General features: G+C 37.9%; 1 protein-coding gene across 3 annotated transcripts; it reads right to left on the bottom strand.

Annotated features, from left to right (window-relative positions):
* Nucleotides 1–10,071: 10,071 nt before the first annotated feature.
* Nucleotides 10,072–18,334, bottom strand: SRARP (steroid receptor associated and regulated protein). Of its 3 annotated transcripts, XM_031962805.1 has the most exons (4): nucleotides 17,805–18,334; nucleotides 13,722–13,769; nucleotides 10,915–11,319; nucleotides 10,072–10,110 (listed from the first exon to the last, which is right to left on the bottom strand). In XM_031962805.1, exons 1-3 carry the CDS (start codon nucleotides 17,836–17,838, stop codon nucleotides 10,919–10,921), a joined length of 483 nt encoding a protein of 160 aa, XP_031818665.1. In that variant the 5' UTR covers nucleotides 17,839–18,334; the 3' UTR covers nucleotides 10,072–10,110; nucleotides 10,915–10,918. The 3 variants fall into 3 exon arrangements, with proteins under 3 accessions (XP_031818665.1, XP_023355720.1, XP_023355719.1); XM_023499952.2 differs by lacking the exon at nucleotides 10,072–10,110 and having other exon boundaries at nucleotides 10,166–11,319; nucleotides 17,805–18,332; XM_023499951.2 differs by lacking the exons at nucleotides 10,072–10,110; nucleotides 13,722–13,769 and having other exon boundaries at nucleotides 10,166–11,319; nucleotides 17,805–18,324.
* Nucleotides 18,335–18,580: the final 246 nt, after the last annotated feature.

Genomic DNA, 18,580 nt, shown 5'->3' on the forward strand with positions numbered 1-18,580 from the left:
CAATTCATGTAAGTCACTCCAGGCCTTTCTGAAATCATCCTGCTTATCATTTCTTATAGAACAATAATATTCTATAACATTCATATAATAAGTGTTTCTTGAAAGTTTATTGAATAGAATCCAAGGAATGATGCAAACATTGGTTTGAAAACAGTTCATCATGTCCTTATTTGGCTAGAATGGTGAGTGAAATCAAACGTTAAGTGTAAATTTAAATGGTAAATACAAGGTAAATGTAAATTTTCTTAAATCACATTTAGATCAAAAAAAGGACTTCTTGGGTGCCAGACAGAAGAGGCATTCCTGTGGGACATCAGGGATCCTATGGATCACAAGCTTAACGTAAGTTGGTGGTATGACATGTATTCCCTAAACCTTATACAGTCCTTTGCACATTGTAAGCACTTAATAAATATTTGTTGGTTGATTAATCGATGGTAACCAAAAAATTAACTATCTCCAAATCTAGGCTACATGAAAATAGTATTTACATAGTGTTTAAAAGTTTGCTAAGATCTTTACATTCGAATGAATGAAGACCTCATTTGATCTTCACTATAACCCTAGGAGGTAGGTATCAGTGTTTTACCTTTGTGAGAGGTAAAGAACCAAGGTAGACCAAGCTTGAGTGATGTGCCCAAGTCACACATCTAGTTAGTGTTTGAGGCCAGATTTGAATTTTCTGACTCCAAGACTTGCACTATTCATAGTACCACTGAGATGACACAAAGGCAGAACCCTGAACAAGGAGGGTTTATGTCAAATTTTCTCTTCTCTTCTCAATCTATTCACACCACTCTTTCCCCAATTAAGGACTTCATCTTACATTGAAATGATTTTTTCAAGACCGTTCACCTCCCAGACTCTCCTTCTCCCCTTGCCATTTCAGATACCCCTGACATCATCCCTCATTATTTCTCTTACTCCAGTCTCAAATGGAGTGGCCTTTCTCCCAGTCAAGGTCAACTCTTCTACAAATATCCTTGATCCTACCCTCACCCCATTTTCTCTAGCAGATAGCAATCACTGTCTTCTCATTCTCTCTCTAGCCTCCAATATCTACCAGTTCCTTTCTTTATTGCCCTTCATTCTCAAAAAGGAACAAAATGACATCACTACGTTGGCGTCAGATTACAATATGTCCAACTGTGGTTGTTCCAACAATACAAGTGCAGAATGTTCTGGTCAGGCACAAAATAGTCCATGTGAACATTTGAAATGGGGATGTCTCAAAATTTGTGCATCTCTCACATTTCTTTCAAGCTACTCCAATTCTGCTTTGCTCAGAGAGCATAGCACCTTCTTTAACATGGGCATACCATGTCGGGTGGTCTGTGCCAGTGTCTCCCATGTCTCACAGTCCATTAGAAAGTTCTTCAGAGAGACCTTTAGAGTGTCCTTGTATCATTTCTTCTGACCTCTGTCAAAATGTCTAAATGTCTAAATCATGAACCCATTTTGACCTTGTCTTGGTATAGGTTAAATGTTGGTCAATGTCTAGTTTCTGACATACTATTTTTCCATTTTCCTTTTTTTTTTTTTTTTTTAAATTTAATAGCCTTTTATTTACAGGTTATATGCATGGGTAACTTTACAGCATTAACAATCGCCAAACCTCTTGTTCCAATTTTTTACCTCTTACCCCCCCCATCCCCTCCCCTAGATGGCAGGATGACCAGTAGATGTTAAATATATTAAAATATAAATTAGATACACAATAAGTATACATGACCAAAACGTTATTTTGCTGTACAAAAAGAATCAGACTCTGAAACATTGTACAATTAGCTTGTGAAGGAAATCAAAAATGCAGGTGGGCATAAATATAGGGATTGGGAATTCAATGTAATGGTTTTAGTCATCTCCCAGAGTTCTTTTTCTGGGTATAGCTGGTTCAGTTCATTACTGCTCCATTAGAAATGATTTGGTTGATCTCGTTGCTGAGGATGGCCTGGTCCATCAGAACTGGTCATCATATAGTATTGTTGTTGAAGTATATAATGATCTCCTGGTCCTGCTCATTTCACTCAGCATCAGTTCGTGTAAGTCTCTCCAGGCCTTTCTGAAATCATCCTGTTGGTCATTTCTTACAGAACAGTAATATTCCATAATTTTATATACCACAATTTATTCAGCCATTCTCCAACTGATGGACATCCATTCAGTTTCCAGTTTTTAGCCACTACAAAAAGGGCTGCCACAAACATTCGTGCACATACAGGTCCCTTTCCCTTCTTGATAATCTCTTTGGGATATAAGCCCAGTAGTAACACTGCTGGATCAAAGGGTATGCACAGTTTGATAACTTTTGAGCATAGTTCCAAACTACTCTCCAAAATGGTTGGATTCTGCTCACAACTCCACCAACAATGCATCAATGTCCCAGTTTTCCCGCATCCCTCCAACAATCATCATTATTTTTCCTGTCATCTTAGCCAATCTGACAGGTGTGTAGTGGTATCTTAGAGTTGTCTTAATTTGCATTTCTCTGATTAATAATGACTTGGAGCATCTTTTCATATGACTAGAAATAGTTTCAATTTCTTCATCTGAGAATTGTCTGTTCATATCCTTTGACCATTTTTCAACTGGAGAATGGCTTGATTTTTTATAAATTAGAGTTAATTCTCTATATATTTTGGAAATGAGGCCTTTATCAGAACCTTTGACTGTAAAAATATTTTCCCAGTTTATTGCTTCCCTTCTAAATCTTGTCTGCATTAGTTTTGTTTGTACAAAAACTTTTCAGTTTGGTATAATCGAAATTTTCTATTTTGTGATCAGTAATGATCTCTAGTTCTCCTTTGGTCATAAAGACCTTCCCCTTCCACAGGTCTGAGAGGTAAACTATCCTGTGTTCCTCTAATTTATTAATAATTTCATTCTTTATGCCTAGGTCATGAACCCATTTTGACCTTATCTTGGTGTACGGTGTTAAGTATGGATCAATGCCTAGTTTCTGCCATATTAGTTTCCAATTTTCCCAGCAATTTTTATTAAATAGTGAGCTCTTATCCCAGAATCTAGGGTCTTTGGGTTTCATCAAACACTTGTCTTGTATGGGTTCTCCATAAAATAGTATTTTAGGCAAACGTTTGGCATTGGTATAATATGGTTAACCCATTGGAGTTGGATTCTCTGCAGTAGAGTTTAACAGTTTAGTTGAGAGAAGACCTCAGTGTCCAAGTACCTCATCTTGCCAGGTGATCTTCAGAATCTTCCTAAGAAAATTCAAATGGAAGTGATTCAGTTTCCTGGCACGGTGCTAATAGACTGTCCAGGTTTCACAAGCAATGAGGTCATCACAATGATTTTATAGATCTTCAGTTTGGTAGGTAGCCTAATACCTCTTCTCTCCCACACTTTCCTTAGGAGCCTCCCAAACAATGAGCTAGCTCTGGCAATGCATGCATCAACCTCTCATCTCTGTGTACATCTCTGGAAAGTACATTGTCAAGGTGGGTGAACTTAGCACACAGCATTTAAAATTTCTTCATTGATTATAGCTGATTGTTCTATGCATGGATGCTATGATGCTGGTTAGTAAACACTTGTGTTTTCTTGGTGTTAATTGTTAGGACAAAATTAGTATAAGCAGTAGAAAATCAGTCTATAATTTGTTGTGTCTCAGCTGCAGAAGTGCACTGAGTATCCAGTCATCTTTTTTTTTAAATAATAGCTTTTTATTTTCAAAATATATGCAGATAGTTTTCAACTTTCATCCTTACAAAACCTTGTGTTCCAAATTTTTTTTCCTCTCTCCCTTCCCTCCACTCCCTCCCCTAGATAGCAAGTACTCCAATATATGTTAAATATGTGCAGTTCTTCTACATATATTTCCACAATTATCATGGTGCACAAGAAAAATATGATCAAAAAAGGGAAAAGATAAGAAAGAAAACAAAAAAGCAAACAAACAGCAACAAAAAAGTGAAAATTCTATGTTGTGATCTACACTCAGTGGCCACAGACCTCTCAGTGCAGATGGCTCTCTCCATGACAAATCTATTGGAACTGGTCTGAAACACTTCATTGTTGAAAAAAGTCAAGTCCATCACAGTTGATCATCACACAATCTTGTTTTTGACATGGACAATGATCTCTTGGTTCTGCTCATTTCACTTAGCATCCCCTCATATAAGTCTCTCCAGGCCTCTCTGAAATCCTAATCATTTCTTATAGAACAATAATATTCCATAACATGTATATACCATAACTTATTCAACCATTCCCCACGTAATGGGGATCCACTCACTTTCCAGTTTCTTGCCACTACAGAAAGGGCTACCACAAACATTTTTGCACATGTGAGTCCTTTTCCCTTTTTTATGATCTCTTTGAGATACAAGCCCAGTAGAGGCATGCTGGATCAAAGGATATGGATAGTTTGATAGCCCTTTGGGCATAGTTCCAATTACTTTCCAGAATGGCTGGATCAGTTCACAACTACACCAGCATTGTATTAGTTTTCCAGTTTTCTCACATCCCCTTCAATATTCATCACTATCTTTTCTTGCTATTTTAGCCAATTTGAGATGTATGTAGTGAAACCTCAGATTTGTTTTAATTTGCATTTCCATGATCAATAGTAATTTTGAGCATATTTTCAAATGACTAGAAATGGTTTTAATTTCTTCATCTGAATATTAGTTGTTCATATCCTTTGACCATTTATCAATTGGAGAATGGCTTGAATTCTTATAAACTTGAGTCAATTCTCTATATATTTTAGAAATGAGGCCTTTATCAGAACCTCTGGATGTAAAAATCCTTTCCCACTTTTCCACTTCCCTCTAATTTTGTCTGCATTGGTTTTATTTATACAAAATTTTTTTAACTTAATATTATCAAAATGATCCATTTTGTATTTCATAATGTACTTCTTCTTTGGCCACAAATTCTTTCCTTCCCCACAGAGCTGAGAGATAGAAAATCCTTTGTTCTTCTAATTTGTTTATAGCATCATGCTTTATGTCTAAATCATGAACCCATTTTGATCTTGTCTTGGTATAGATTAGATGTTGGTCAAAATCTAGTTTCTGACATACTATTTTTCAATTCCAAATCCCAGCAATTTTTGTCAAATACTGTGTTCTTATCCCAGAATCTAGGATCTTTGGGTTTATCAAACACTAGATTACTATAGTCAGTGACTAAAGTATCTTGTGAACCTAACCTATTCCACTGGTCCACCATTCTATTTCTTAGCTAATGCCAAGTGGTTTTGATGACTGCTGCTTTATAATATAGTTTTAGGTCTAGCAGATCTAGGTCACCTTCATTCATATTTTTTTCATTAATTCCCTGGAAATCCTTGACCTTTTGTTCTTCCAGATGAACTTGGTTATTATTTTTTCTAGCTCTGTAATTTCTTGCAATTTGATTGGTATGGCACTGAATAAGTAGATTAATTTAGGTAGAATTGTCATTTTTATTATATTAGCTGAGCCTACTCATGAGCCCTTGATATTCTCCCAGTTGCTTAGATCTGATTTTATTTGCATGGAAAGTGTTTTGTAATAGTGTTCATATAGTTCCTGACTGCCTTGGCAGGTAGAATCCCAAGTACTTTTTGTTATCTACAGTTTTTTTTAATGGAATTTCTCTTTGTTTCTCTTGCCTATGGACTTTGTTGGTAACATATAGAAGTGCTGATGATTTATGTAGGTTTATTTTGTATCCTGCAACTTTGCTAAGATTGTTAATTTTTTCTAGAAGTTTTTAGTTGACTTTGGAGAATTCTCTAAATATACCATCATGTCATTTGCAAAGAGTGCTAATTTTGTTTCCTACTCTAATTCCTTTTATTTTTTTTTCTCTTATTGGTAAAGCTAACATTTCTAAGACAATACTGAATAGCGATGATGATAGTGGGCAACCTTGTTTCACCTCTGATGTTACTGGGAATGCTTCCAGTTTATTCCCATTACATATGATGCCTGCTGATGGCTTTAAATAGATGCTGCTGATCATTTTAAGGAAATTTTCATTTATTCCTATGTTCTCTAGTGTTTTTACACAATCATCTTTAAACAATAAGTCATATACTAAGTCTCTCTCTACTTTAGTCTTAAGCTTTTAAAATTAAATAATTTATCATCAGTGCAGTAGCTGACATGATAACATTTTTATCCTTATTGAAGGCATCTTAACACATGCTAAAAAGCATGATAGCAAGCACACAACCCTGCTTCACTCCAATGGTGACTGGGAAAGTGTGAAAGCATCCTCATTACCCAGAGCCCACACAAATATGCCATCTTGAGACTGATACACAGCTTTGATGAACTTCTCCAGGCAATCGGATTTTGCCATGATCTTCCACAAGCTGTCATAATTGATTATGTCAAAAGCCTTGTTCAAATCTATGGATGTGTACAGACCTCTGTTCTGTTTCTGGCCTATCTCTTGGAATTGTGAGGCAGCAAATACCATTTCAACATTCCTTAGCCCTTTCTGAAGCCATGCTGACTCTCAGATAGGTGAAGAATCGTCTTAATAAAAAGGACTCTGGCAAGAATCTTTCTGGAAATGACTTTTAGGAAGATTCCTCTGTGGAACAACCTATTTCCTTTACCTTGGAGGCATCATGAACTCCTGGAGGATAACCTCTTCTTGCCATATAATCTGGAAGATTTCAGTCAGCTTTTGAATGAATAATGGACCCACTGCCTTATAAATCTCAGCTAGAATAGAATCAGTACTGAGTGCTTTGCCCCATGGCAGGATCCTAATGGCATTCTTCATTTGGAAGTTCAGCTAGAGTGGGATTGACCTCAGCCTGAGGTAATGGTCAATGACTTCAACTGTGATAGATGATGTTCTGTTAAGAACACTATGGGAGTGCTCAACCCTTCTCTCCAGGATCATGTCTTTATCACTAATCAATGTGGCTCCAAGTAGTTGAGATGCACCATATGTCTTTGGCTCATAAATAGCCTCCAAGGCATCATCAAAGTGCTTTGGGTTGTTATTATTTTCATGAAACTGAATTTTATCTGCCTTCTTACTGAATCAAGACTGCTTTAGCTATCTAATCTTCGCTTGCCCTTTGCTTTTGATGGAATTAAATGGTATCTTCTTAGAAAGGGCTGAACTATCCTATGGATAAACCCTGTCGAGTTCTCATTTTTCTTTTAGCAGCTTCTGAATTTCCCCATTATTTTTCTTAAACCTGTCTTGATGTTTGCAAGTGTTCTGGCCCACATGAGTACATTCAATGCTGAAAGCTGCCCGCTCCTTTTCTGTTCCACTATTGCCAACCATGTGTTGGCTCAGCTTTCCCTCCCAATTAGCAATAAACTGTTCACTCTAGAAGAATCTATAACAGTAAGTCTTCTGGTAGCTGACTTGCCTTGGAGCCCACTACTTTTGTTGAATGAAATGTTTACTTGAAGAGAATAAGCCTGTGATCATTCCAGCACCCTTTGCCATACATGCCTTCATCACTCTAACCTCCAGTCTGTCTTCTCTCCTTATAATGACATAGTCTATAAAATACTAATGTTTTATGTTGTATTTAACTTATGTTTTAACATATTTAACATGTATTGGTCAACCTGCCATCTGGGGAAGGGGTGGGGGGAAGGAGGGAAAAAGTTGGCACAAAAGAATTTGCAACTGTCAATGATGAAAAATTACCTATGCGTATGTCTTGTAAATAAAAAGCTATAATAAAAAATTTTTTAAATTAAAAAAAAAAAAATAAAATACTAATGTTTGCTACAAAGGTGTATCCACAAAGTTTAATTGTATTTAGGTAAATGAAAAACAAGGTCGGTGATGAAAGGCCATTCCTCCCAAGGATGTCTTGCCATGTCTGATAGTATATGAATGACTACCCTCACCCTCACCCTCTCCAGCTTCTTTTGTGTATTGTTTTCCCCTAGTAAGAGACTGTCTCTTCTTAAAAAATGTGTCTCCCCAGTGCGTAGCACAGAGTAAGCATTTAATAAATGTTTATTGTATCATAAGACTCCTTGATTTATATAGAACAGCAAAAGGGATCACTAGCTAGAATGCCAGTAAATTCAAAAATCTTCCTGAGTTCCAATCTTGGACGTATCTACTAAAAATCTCTTTTATAGAAAATTCTCAACAGGTAAGCGCTACATGGAGGTCAGAAGTGAAACAAGGACCCTCTCAAGGTATCTCTTAAGAACTTTAGAATGCTTATGAGACATGGGAGACATGGGCACAGGACTACCCAGCATGGCGTACCCTCATCAGAGAAAGTACTGAGTTCTGTGAGCAAAGCAGAGTTGAATTAGTCAGAAGAAATACAAAATGCACAAAGTCAGAGAAGACACCTCAGATGTTCACATGGACTATGTGCCCGACCTGTGGCAGAGCATCCCAAATTCGTCTTGGTCTGATCAGCCACCATCAGACACGCTGTAATTTAACTCAGTTCTAAAATAGTGATGTCATTTTGGTCCTTTTCGAGAACAAAGGACGACCAATTTGTGTACCCATCATCTCCCCCCTTTGAATAGAAGCACCTTAAAGATAATGACCATTTTCTGTTTCTCCTTGTATCCTGAGTATTAAAACAGTGCCTGGCACATAGTGGGTACTATCAAGCATCTTGCTGGCTGACTGCTGTTAGAGCTCCTATTAAGAGGTAAACCCAGCCTGGAGAGCAGGAATAGTTTCATTTGAACTGTATATCCAGCGCCTGGCAGATTGTGATCAGTTAGCAAACACTGTTGAGGAGGTCATTCATTAGACAATAATTCCAATATACGCCAAAATATTGGAAGCTGCACTTGATGTGATAGCAAAGAACTAGATACCAAGGAGCTATGGATTGGGAAATGGTTAAAGAAACTGGGGGACATGAATGTAACGGAATGTGACAGTGCTTATAAGTAATGATGTGTCAAATAGGAAGGCTAAACTATTCTGAGTAAAATGATTGTTCAAATCAAATACAAAGGATTTATGAAGAAAAATCCTATCCATCTCCAGAGAAAGAATTGATATATGGAAGAATGTGTTATATGATTCATATATGGGTGTGTGTGTGTGAGAGAGAGAGTGTGTTTGAGTGTGATTCCACTCACTAGTTCTGTGACTCTGGGCAAGTTACTTAACCCTGTTCCTCATCTGTAAAATGAGCTGGAGAAGGAAGTGGCAAATCACTCCAGGATCTTTGCCAAGAAAACTCTAAATAGTGTCCTGAAGAGCTGGGTGTGACCAACCAAACAATAACAATGTGGGGTTGAGAGGGAGGAAGACAACTTGGGACTCAAAATATAACAAAAAATAAATTTAAATTAAAATTTTTTTTAAAAGAAATGATGTGTGTCATGCACAATCAGTATCATGTTGGTTACCTTCTCAAAGAGTAGGAAAGAGAGGAAAGAGGAAAAGAATTTGGAACTCAACATTTTTTTAAAATGTTAAAATTTCTTTAATATAATGGGAAAATATTTAGTGAAATATATATATACGAATTATTAATGGAAGTTTTTTATTCTCAAATTATATACAAGGATAAATTTTCACCATTGACCCTTGCAAAACCTTGTGATCTGATTTATTCCTCTTCCCCACCCTCTCTCATAGATGGCAAGTCATGCAATACATGTTAAACATGGTAAAAATATATGTTCGATCCAATAGGCATAAGTATTTATACAATTATCTTGTTGCACAAGAAGAATAAGATTAAAAAGGGAAAAAATGAGAAAGAAAATAAAATTCAAGCAAACAACAAAAAATGCTTTGCTTTGTTTGAGTGAAAATGCTTTGTTGTGAGCCACACTCAGTTCCCACAGTTCTGTCTCTCTCTGGGTGCAAAGGGCTCTCTTCATCACAAGATCATTGGAATTGATCTGAATCATCTCATTGTTGAGAAGAGCCACGTCCATCAAAATTGATCGTCATATAGTATTGTTGTTGCTGTGTATAATAATCTCCTGGTTCTGCTCATTTCACTCAGCATCAGTTCCTGGCAATCTCTCCAGGCCTCTCTGGAATCATCTTGCTGATTGTTTCTTACAGAACAATAATATTCCATAACATTCATATACCATAACTTATTCAGCCATTCTCCAGCTAATGGGCATCCACTCAGTTTCCAGTTTCTTGCCACTACAAAGAGGGCTGCCACAAACAAAAAATATATATTTTTAAAAAGAAATTTATATGTATGATAAATACAGAGAAGCACAGAAAGACTTACATGAATTGATGAAAACCAAAGTAGAGTCAAGAAAACAATATATATACCCAATGACTACAATGGTATAAATGAAGGAGGTAGCCCAAACCACAAATCAAAGTGAATGTTTGGAAATTTCAAAGAGCAATCATGGCGTCCAAGAAGAACTAGGACAATACACCCCCACCCTATCCCTTTGCAGAGGTGAAGGACCACATCAGTGTGGAACACTGAATCAATGTTCTGACTTTTAATTATTTGATTTGGGTTTTTTTCCTTTTTCTTTTGTTTCTCTTTTTCCTTAAAAAATATTCTATGTTATATGGGATGGGGAGGGCAAGGAGTACTGAGAGAAATTTAGACAATGTAAAAATAAAAGATAACAATAAAAATTTATTTAAAAAATAAATGCTTGTTAATAGATATTGTATTTGATTTTTAGATCATAAGCTCCTTGAGGGTTTCTCTTTTTATATTTGTCTTCCTAGAGTCAAACCCAGGATCATGGACACAGTAGACACTCAATAGATGTGTGCTGAACTAAATTGCCACACACCCAATTTTAATTCTCTCTCTTTTTTTTTTAATTTTTAATAGCTTTTTTATTTACAAGTTATATGCATGGGTAATTTTACAGCATTGACAATTGCCAACCTTTTGTTTCAATTTTTCCTCTCCTTCCCCCACCCCCTCTCCTAGATGGCAGGATGATCAATACATGTTAAATATATTAAGGTATAAATTACAATTTTAATTCTCTTGCCCACAGATGCAGGAACAGAATGCCTTCAGGGAGCCCTTGACTGTGTCCCAAGCCCTTAGCGTTAAGAAGGACTTGGAGGACGCTGCCTTGGACTTGGCCTGGCTGACTGGGCTGGGAGCCAGGCTCTGGGTGCCCTCGCTCAGGGGTTTTCTGGATTCTGCCTCATCTTCTCCACGGTGGGAGAGCTCCCAAGAAGGCCTGGGCAGGTCCCAGCAGAACAGGATGTAGGTTTCCATGGGAGGAGGGATGGGTCCCAAATGGGGCCTTTGGGGAGGGGGTGGGGATGGCACAGGCTCAGGCAGAGGCTTCCCACTGGCACAGTCGATAAGGAAGGTTGGGTGTGCCCTGCCTTTGGCATTCCAGCTCCAGGCCAGCTCCCCATCGCCATCTAGAGAGGGAAGAAACCAAATACAGGAAGTTAGAATCTACCACTGAGCCCTGGGTTTAATTACAGTCACAGAATCACAGGATTTAGAATGGGTCGGGTCAGCATGGTGATTCCTGAGTCTAGGCCCAAATTAGAACCGAGACTATTGAGTTCAGCCCTTTTTTTATAGATGAAAAAACTAAAATCATTTTAAGTAGCAACTTTGGGATTTGAACCTGTGTTGTCAAAGAGGAAATCTTGGGCTCTTTGCACTGTTCTTTTTTTATTATTATTATTAGAGTTTTTATTTTCAAAAATATGCATGGATAATTTTTCAACATTAACCCTTGCAAAACCTTGTGTTCCAAATTTTCCCCCTTTTCCCCATCCCCTTCCCTAGGTGACAAGTAATCCAAGATATGTTAAATATATTTTTTTAAATTATGTGTTAAATCTAATATATGTATACATAATAATACATTTATCGTGCCACACAAGAAAAATCAGATCAAAAAGGAAGAAAAATGAGAAAGAAAGACTACATGAAGCGAGCTTGAGTTCCAGGAGTTGGGAGGTGATTAACCCAAGCTTTGGTTAGACTATAGCTGGAGACTTATTCTGGGTACCATTGTAGGAAGCAGGAGACCATCACAGGAAGGCAAGTAGGATGGAGGAGTCAGGAGTTCCTACCAAGGCCAGTTGAAGGCACTGAGGATATTCAATCTAAAGAAGAAGTGCTGGGGCAGTGAGGTGGCTCAGTGGGTGGAGCACCAGCCCTGAAGTCAGGAGGACCTGAGTTCAAATCTAACCTCAGACACTTAACACTTCCTGGCTGTGTGACCCTGGGCAAGTCACTTAACCCCAATTGCCTCAGCAAAAAAAAAAAAAAAAAAAAAAAAAAAATCACATTGGGGAAACTTCTCCATCTAGGAGGGGTACCCAAGAATTAGTGAGGGAGGATGTGATCACTTTATCGAAAGCTTCTTTAAAATAAGGGCAGATCTTTCTGAAAAGGAAGATAGGTGAAAAGCTCTCAAATGAGAGAGCAGCCTAAATTCTCTGTAGTTATCAAAAGGGGAAACTGAGGGACCAAAAGTAATGAAATACATCTAGATTGGGAAGAAAACCTAGATTTCCCAGTCAATGATACCAGTCAGTCTACTTTGAAAACAAGTTTATAGAAAAAGAGAATGAGTGGGGGACTGTTTTTCTGATCAGAGCTGCATGCCCTGAGGCATCCCTCAACTCAAATGATCTTCCTCTATCATGCCCCAAGATGACTGGCTCCCTATGACCACTACAGGCAACAAAATGGAACCCCCTCTCCATTTCCCACAACCTCACTCCAGTCTGGGTGTTAACACTCCCCATCTGTGCCTGCTCAGGTTTAAACTCCCTCCCCTTCCTCCCTCACCGATAGTGACCTGAACAAAGATATTTACCTCCTCGGGCCACATTTTTAGTGCCAAATAAGCTGGTTGGACTCCAAAAATGTTTGCCAACCCAAGGGCTATGGACCCCTGGGAAGCTACAAAGTCATTTCAAGGAGTCCCAGAATCCATATGCACACTAAGCTACAACCTTGCTCAAGATGTTTCATTTCTCTGAACCTTAGTTTCCCCAGCTGTAAAATGAAGATAAAAATAGCACTTAACTTCACAGGGCTCATAGATAATAGAATAGGAAAGATCTTAAAATCCACTTATTCCAATCCCTTTATTTTACAAACAAAGAAAATGAAGGTTTTCTTTATCTCATCATTCTTTTCCTACTTATAATAGATTATCTTACGTGGACTTTCAGTGATTAGAGGGAATTTGTTTTTCTTTTTTCCCCCCATCAGCAATGCTCTGACTTTAAGCAACAGAAGAGATGTCAGCCAACAAACCCGAAAAGGTTTCCTCTTCCTTGAGGAATTCCTTATCTTAAAGAAATCCTAAGTTTAGTCCTGATCTCTATTGCTCCTCTTTCCAGAGAAGATTTCCTTTTCCCCCTCATTTGTAAAATGGGGATCATAATAGCATCTCCTCCCAGGACTGTTCTGAGGATCAAATAAGAGAATACTTGCCAAAGTGCTTAGCACTGTGCCTGGAACAGAACAGGTACTTAATAAACACTAATTTCCTTCCTTCATCACAAAAGTCAAAGACTTGGAGCATTTGACATGTGACGCCCCGGAAAGGTGATTGCCTGCCCCATGTGATTCAGATGGTAGATAGAGAGGCTGGGATTCTTTTCTGTTCTGGCATCCTGGGCGTTCTATTAGCTCAACCCTCTGACAGACTTGGAGTAAGGCTAAGCAGAGATAATTAATGCTGATATCTGGACTCATGGCCCAAAGAAACTCCTCTACAAATGTAAAGGAGAGATTATTTAGCAGAAGTTCCTACCCCATGCCTTTCAAATGTCTCCTTCCAACTTACATCTCTTGGGCATCTTTCCAAGGAGATCCTCATGCCACTGGCTCTTTCCTAAGCACAGAAAGAAGGAAAAGGTGGAGCCAAGAGCAGAACAAAGAAAAACCATGATCCGACCTCCTTCTTATTCCAAATAACTGGGAATTATGGGACCACTGAACATAAGACATGGAAGAGACCTGATCAACTAGACAGTTTAGCCTATATGACCCAAAGCGTTCTCTACTATTCACATGCCCCAAGAAAGTGTCGTTCAGCCTCTTTCAGTAAAAGGGGAGTCCCTCACCTCCATTCTGGAACAGCCCTAATTGTTAGGAAGCTCTGTCCTACTTGGAAGATCCATCGAGCTTAAATTTAATTTCTCTCTTTGGGTCTGGCTCCAATCTCTAGATCCAAATAACCTGGTAGCCTTTTAAATACTTGGAGACAACTATCATGTTTTTCCCATGTTTTCCTCTCTTCTAGGCTAAAACATGACTAATTTCTTTAAATGACCTTTATATGACATTAATTTAGGGCCTTTGCCCACCTAGGTACCCTCTCCTGGACATTATCTTCAAGTGACCAGCATCCTTTTAGGTGCCCGGATCTGAAGACTCCAGATGGGGTGAGATAAAGGCAGGCCACAGTGAAATTATCACCTCCCTAAAACGTAGTGGGTATATCCCTCTAAATGAAGTCCAAGATTACATTAGAGTTTTTGACCAACAGGTCAAAAAAGTCCTACTGTTGACTCCCATTGAACTTGTAGTTCACTTAGACCCTCGGATTTTTTCAGAAATGTTTTCTAAGCATGTCACTTCCAACTTCTACTTGTGAGGTTGATTTTTTATACCCAAACACCAGACTTTACATTTGTTCTCAATAAATTCCATCTTACTAAATCCAATCCAATGGCTCTTAGCCTGCCAACACTTTTTTTGGATTTTTATTCTATAATCCATTCAGCTTTGGACATCTGCAGATTCAATGTATCTTGAACACTTTCATCAATTACTTCTATAAAAAAGCAAAAAGCCAACCATAGATCTCTGAGGTACTCTATTAAAACCTCCTGCCACGTTGAAATTGAAAGATTAACAATTATTTTTTTGAGTCCAACTATCTGTCCAGTTTTGAATGAATCCTATCTGATTGAATTACTGCCTAATCCAAATCTTTTCAATTTCCACTTCAGAATATTGTGAGAAACCTTATTAACCTTTTATTAATCTATTTAACCTTTGTTAAAAATCTGTATCCCTCATTTGCTAATTTAATAATCCTGTTAAAAAATTGGAATGCAATTAGTCTGCCATCCTCTGTTCCTAATGAAATCTTTGTAATCACCACTTCCCTTTCCAGATGATCACCAACCATCTCTTTAATGCTCCCCTCTAGGCTTTTCCCAAAGAAGTTAAATTTGTATTTACTTTCCTATTATTGAAAACTGGGACATTTGCCCTGCTTCCTTAGGTATAACTAGCTGGGTCTCTTTGATAAACCAAGCCAACTCCCTTGAGTTTGGATATTTGTATTTTCTCAGCCAAGAGGTAGATTATACACATGAGGAACAGGAGAGCAATCCTTACTAAATCTTACTGAAATAATCTATTAATTGTTTCAGTTTAGTTGGAGATCAAGTTTTTTATGCTATGGATTTTGGTAAATTCTGTAAGATGAGACTATAAAGGAATATGAATATCAGACATGATATTAAAATACATGTATATTACTATAATAAATACTTAAATACTTTGGGCCTCAAAATATCAAACTCAGAGAGATCTGATACCAAGGGATATTTTTGAAATATTTCAAAGTCAGACTGATTGATGAAGAACGGAGGTCTAAAATGAAGTGTCATCAACCAGAGTTTATTAGGTGCTTATTATTTACCAGACATAGACTGAGGATAGAAAAAGGTGAAGACAAGGCAGTTCCTAGGTTTGACTCTAAGGAAAGTGAAATGGATTTGAGGGCTGGGAGGGGGTTAAAAAATGGCCTCAACGTCATAAAAGCTATTTATGTTTTTAAAGTACTGGATAGTACATGACCTTTTTTTCTCCTCAAAATGAAAATTTATTTTGTCATGTTTTGAATTGTCTTTTTTTGTTTGTTTGTTTTTTGAGATTTTTATTTTATTTTATTTTTTTAACAATAGCTTTTTATTTTCAAAATATACACTAAGATATTTTTCAGCATTCATTCACTACATGACCTTCCATATCCTGGAAGGTCCCAGTTTATCTGTAATCTTAAATACTACTTAGTAGTTGTGTGAGATGGGGCCAGTCACTCAATCTCTAAATGCCCCAAATTTCCTGAACTATAAAATGGGGATAACAAAATTTGCCTTCCAGGCTTGATGGGAGGATCAAATGAGATACTATTTGTAAAGTACTGACTACTCTAAAGGACCTGTAATGAAAAATACTATCCATACTCAGAGAAAGAACTGATTGTGGCAGAATATAGATTGAAGCTTTTTTTTTTTTTTTTTGCTGAGGCATTTGGAGTTAAGTGACTTGCCCAGGGTCCCACAGCTAGGAAGTGCCTGAGAGCAAATTTGAACTCAGGTCCCCCTGATTCTGGGCCTGGTGCTCTATCCACTGCACCACCTAGCTACCCCTAAGCATTTTTTTTAACATTATTTTTCTTGAGATTTTTTTTCTGGGGGGAAAGGGGCGGGTGGGGAAAGGAAGGGAAGAAGGAAGAGAATCTTAAACTCAAAGTCTTATAAACAAATGTAAAATGTTGTTTTACATAACTGGAGGGAAAATAAAATATTAAATTAAGCAAATTACTTATCACGTGCCTGGCCCACAGTAGGCACTAAATAAGTACTTGTTCCCTTCCCCACCCAAACCCCAACGCATAATCTGAGACTCACTCTGGCTCTGACAAGAGTCAACAGGTCAGAGTAGAATTTACGGATGTTTTACAGAGGAAGAAACCGAGTTTCAGAGAAATGAACTGAAACTTGCTTAAGAACATACATGTGCTATAGATGGGACTGGAATCCACTTTTTAAAAAAAATTTTTAATAACTTTTTATTTTCAAAATACATGCAAAGATAAGTTTTCAACATTTACCCTTGCAAAATTTTGTGTGGAACCTTTCTTTCAGACAAATCCAAGGCTCTGTGGAATTATTTTCTCAAAAGTAGAAGAAAAGTAATGTTCTGAATCAAGACCATTTTGTTAGAGGAAGTATGGGCACCTCTAAGGGAATTGTTTTGAAGGAGAACATTTATTCAGAGTCATTAGTATTAGGTTGAAAAAAATTGGTCTCAGTACTCCTGGAAAAATAGAAAATTTGATCTCTAGAGTGTAAAAACATGTTAAAAAAAAAAACAAAAAACCTTCCTTTTTACTTACTTAGTCTAGAGGCATTAAGTGCTAGGTCTGGAGTCAGGAAAACCCATCCTACTGAGTTCAAATACAGGCTCAGATATTAGTTTGACTCAGTTTCCTCATATGTAAAAAAAATGATCTAGAGAAGGAAATGGCAAACTATTCCAGTGTCTTAGCCAAGAAAACCCCAAATAAGATCACAAAGAATAAGACACAACCAAACAAAAGCCCATAGCTTTCTTTGAAGATATGGGTTTGGTCATGAAGAGAAAGGAGTTGGTGACTTGGTTAAAGTACTTAACTATTGTGGAATTTTAATCTCAAATGTCTAATTTAATGTAACCGTGAACTTCCTCTTTCAAAATTCCTATAAATATCACCTCAAATTGTCTTGGAAGGTCATGCCAGAGAGCTCTTTCTCTCTAAGCCAGAAATGATTTGGATATAAATTAATGTTAAATTAAATAAATTTTTTCCAGTGGACTTGGGCTTAAAATGCAGAGTACAACTTTTATAACACATTTTGCAAAACAATTTCCCTCTTACTTGGATTTGCTTTTAGGCTCATTTTATAGAGGAAAAATAAATGGAGAACTCAAGGGATCTGTCAGCCATGTAGCAAGTATGAGACAGAACTTGATCCTTTTCATTCTGAGCCTAAAACTCATTCCATTCCTCCACAACACCTCCTTCCCTCATTTGGGATCTTCCTCTTTTTTGTCAATCCCAAGAAACTTTTCTGCTTTCACTTACCTGCACCATCCTCCAGGTGGGATTTTAAGTACATGGTTTTGGAGCTATGGTCTCAGATCCAGCTACAGGCTGCTGTCCTGTTCTGCTCTGTCCCAGAAGAAAGCCTGGGTCTTCTGGGAAGATTGCTCTCCCCTCCCCTGTATTTATACAGTCTCTGGCAGGTGGGGAGCAGCCTCCCTTCCTCCCTCTCTCTGCCATCCTCCCTGCCCCCAGTGACCCAGCTCAGCCCTGGGATTAGATGTAAAAGCCCCAGCAGAGTCCAGCCAGACAGAGCGGCAGGAACTGGTGACAGGCTGTTGGGGGATTTCTTTCATCACTAAGTTTGCATTATAAACCCCACCAAGTACCTTTGTGGGCAGAGAAGAGGAAGGAAGAGCTGTGGACTCCAAGCTCCTGGGATCAGTTCCATTACAGACAAACATTTCCTGCCTTTCTGCTCCGGTTTCGGCCTTATCTTGCATCTTTGGGAGGGCCATTCAACTTTTTTTTTGTTTTCGATTTTTTTTGGTTGTTGTAGTTTGTTTTTTGTTTTCTCCTTTGCCTGGAGCTGGGGGTGGTAAGAGACAGGAGGAATGTGTTTGTGTGTTCTCCAATAAAGTGCTGAAGACTATCGTGGCAGAAAAACTGGCACTACTATTGCACCAGAAAGTCAGTGTGCTCTGGGTTCTATATAAAGTGCTAGACTATCAGAGCTAGAGCCTTAGAACATGGAATGTTAAATAGGGAGAGTTAGAACCTAGGATGTCAGGGCTGGGAGGGCCCTTAGAACCCAGGAT

The sequence above is a fragment of the Sarcophilus harrisii genome, chromosome 3, assembly GCF_902635505.1.
Source record: "Sarcophilus harrisii chromosome 3, mSarHar1.11, whole genome shotgun sequence".
NCBI lineage: Eukaryota > Metazoa > Chordata > Mammalia > Dasyuromorphia > Dasyuridae > Sarcophilus > Sarcophilus harrisii.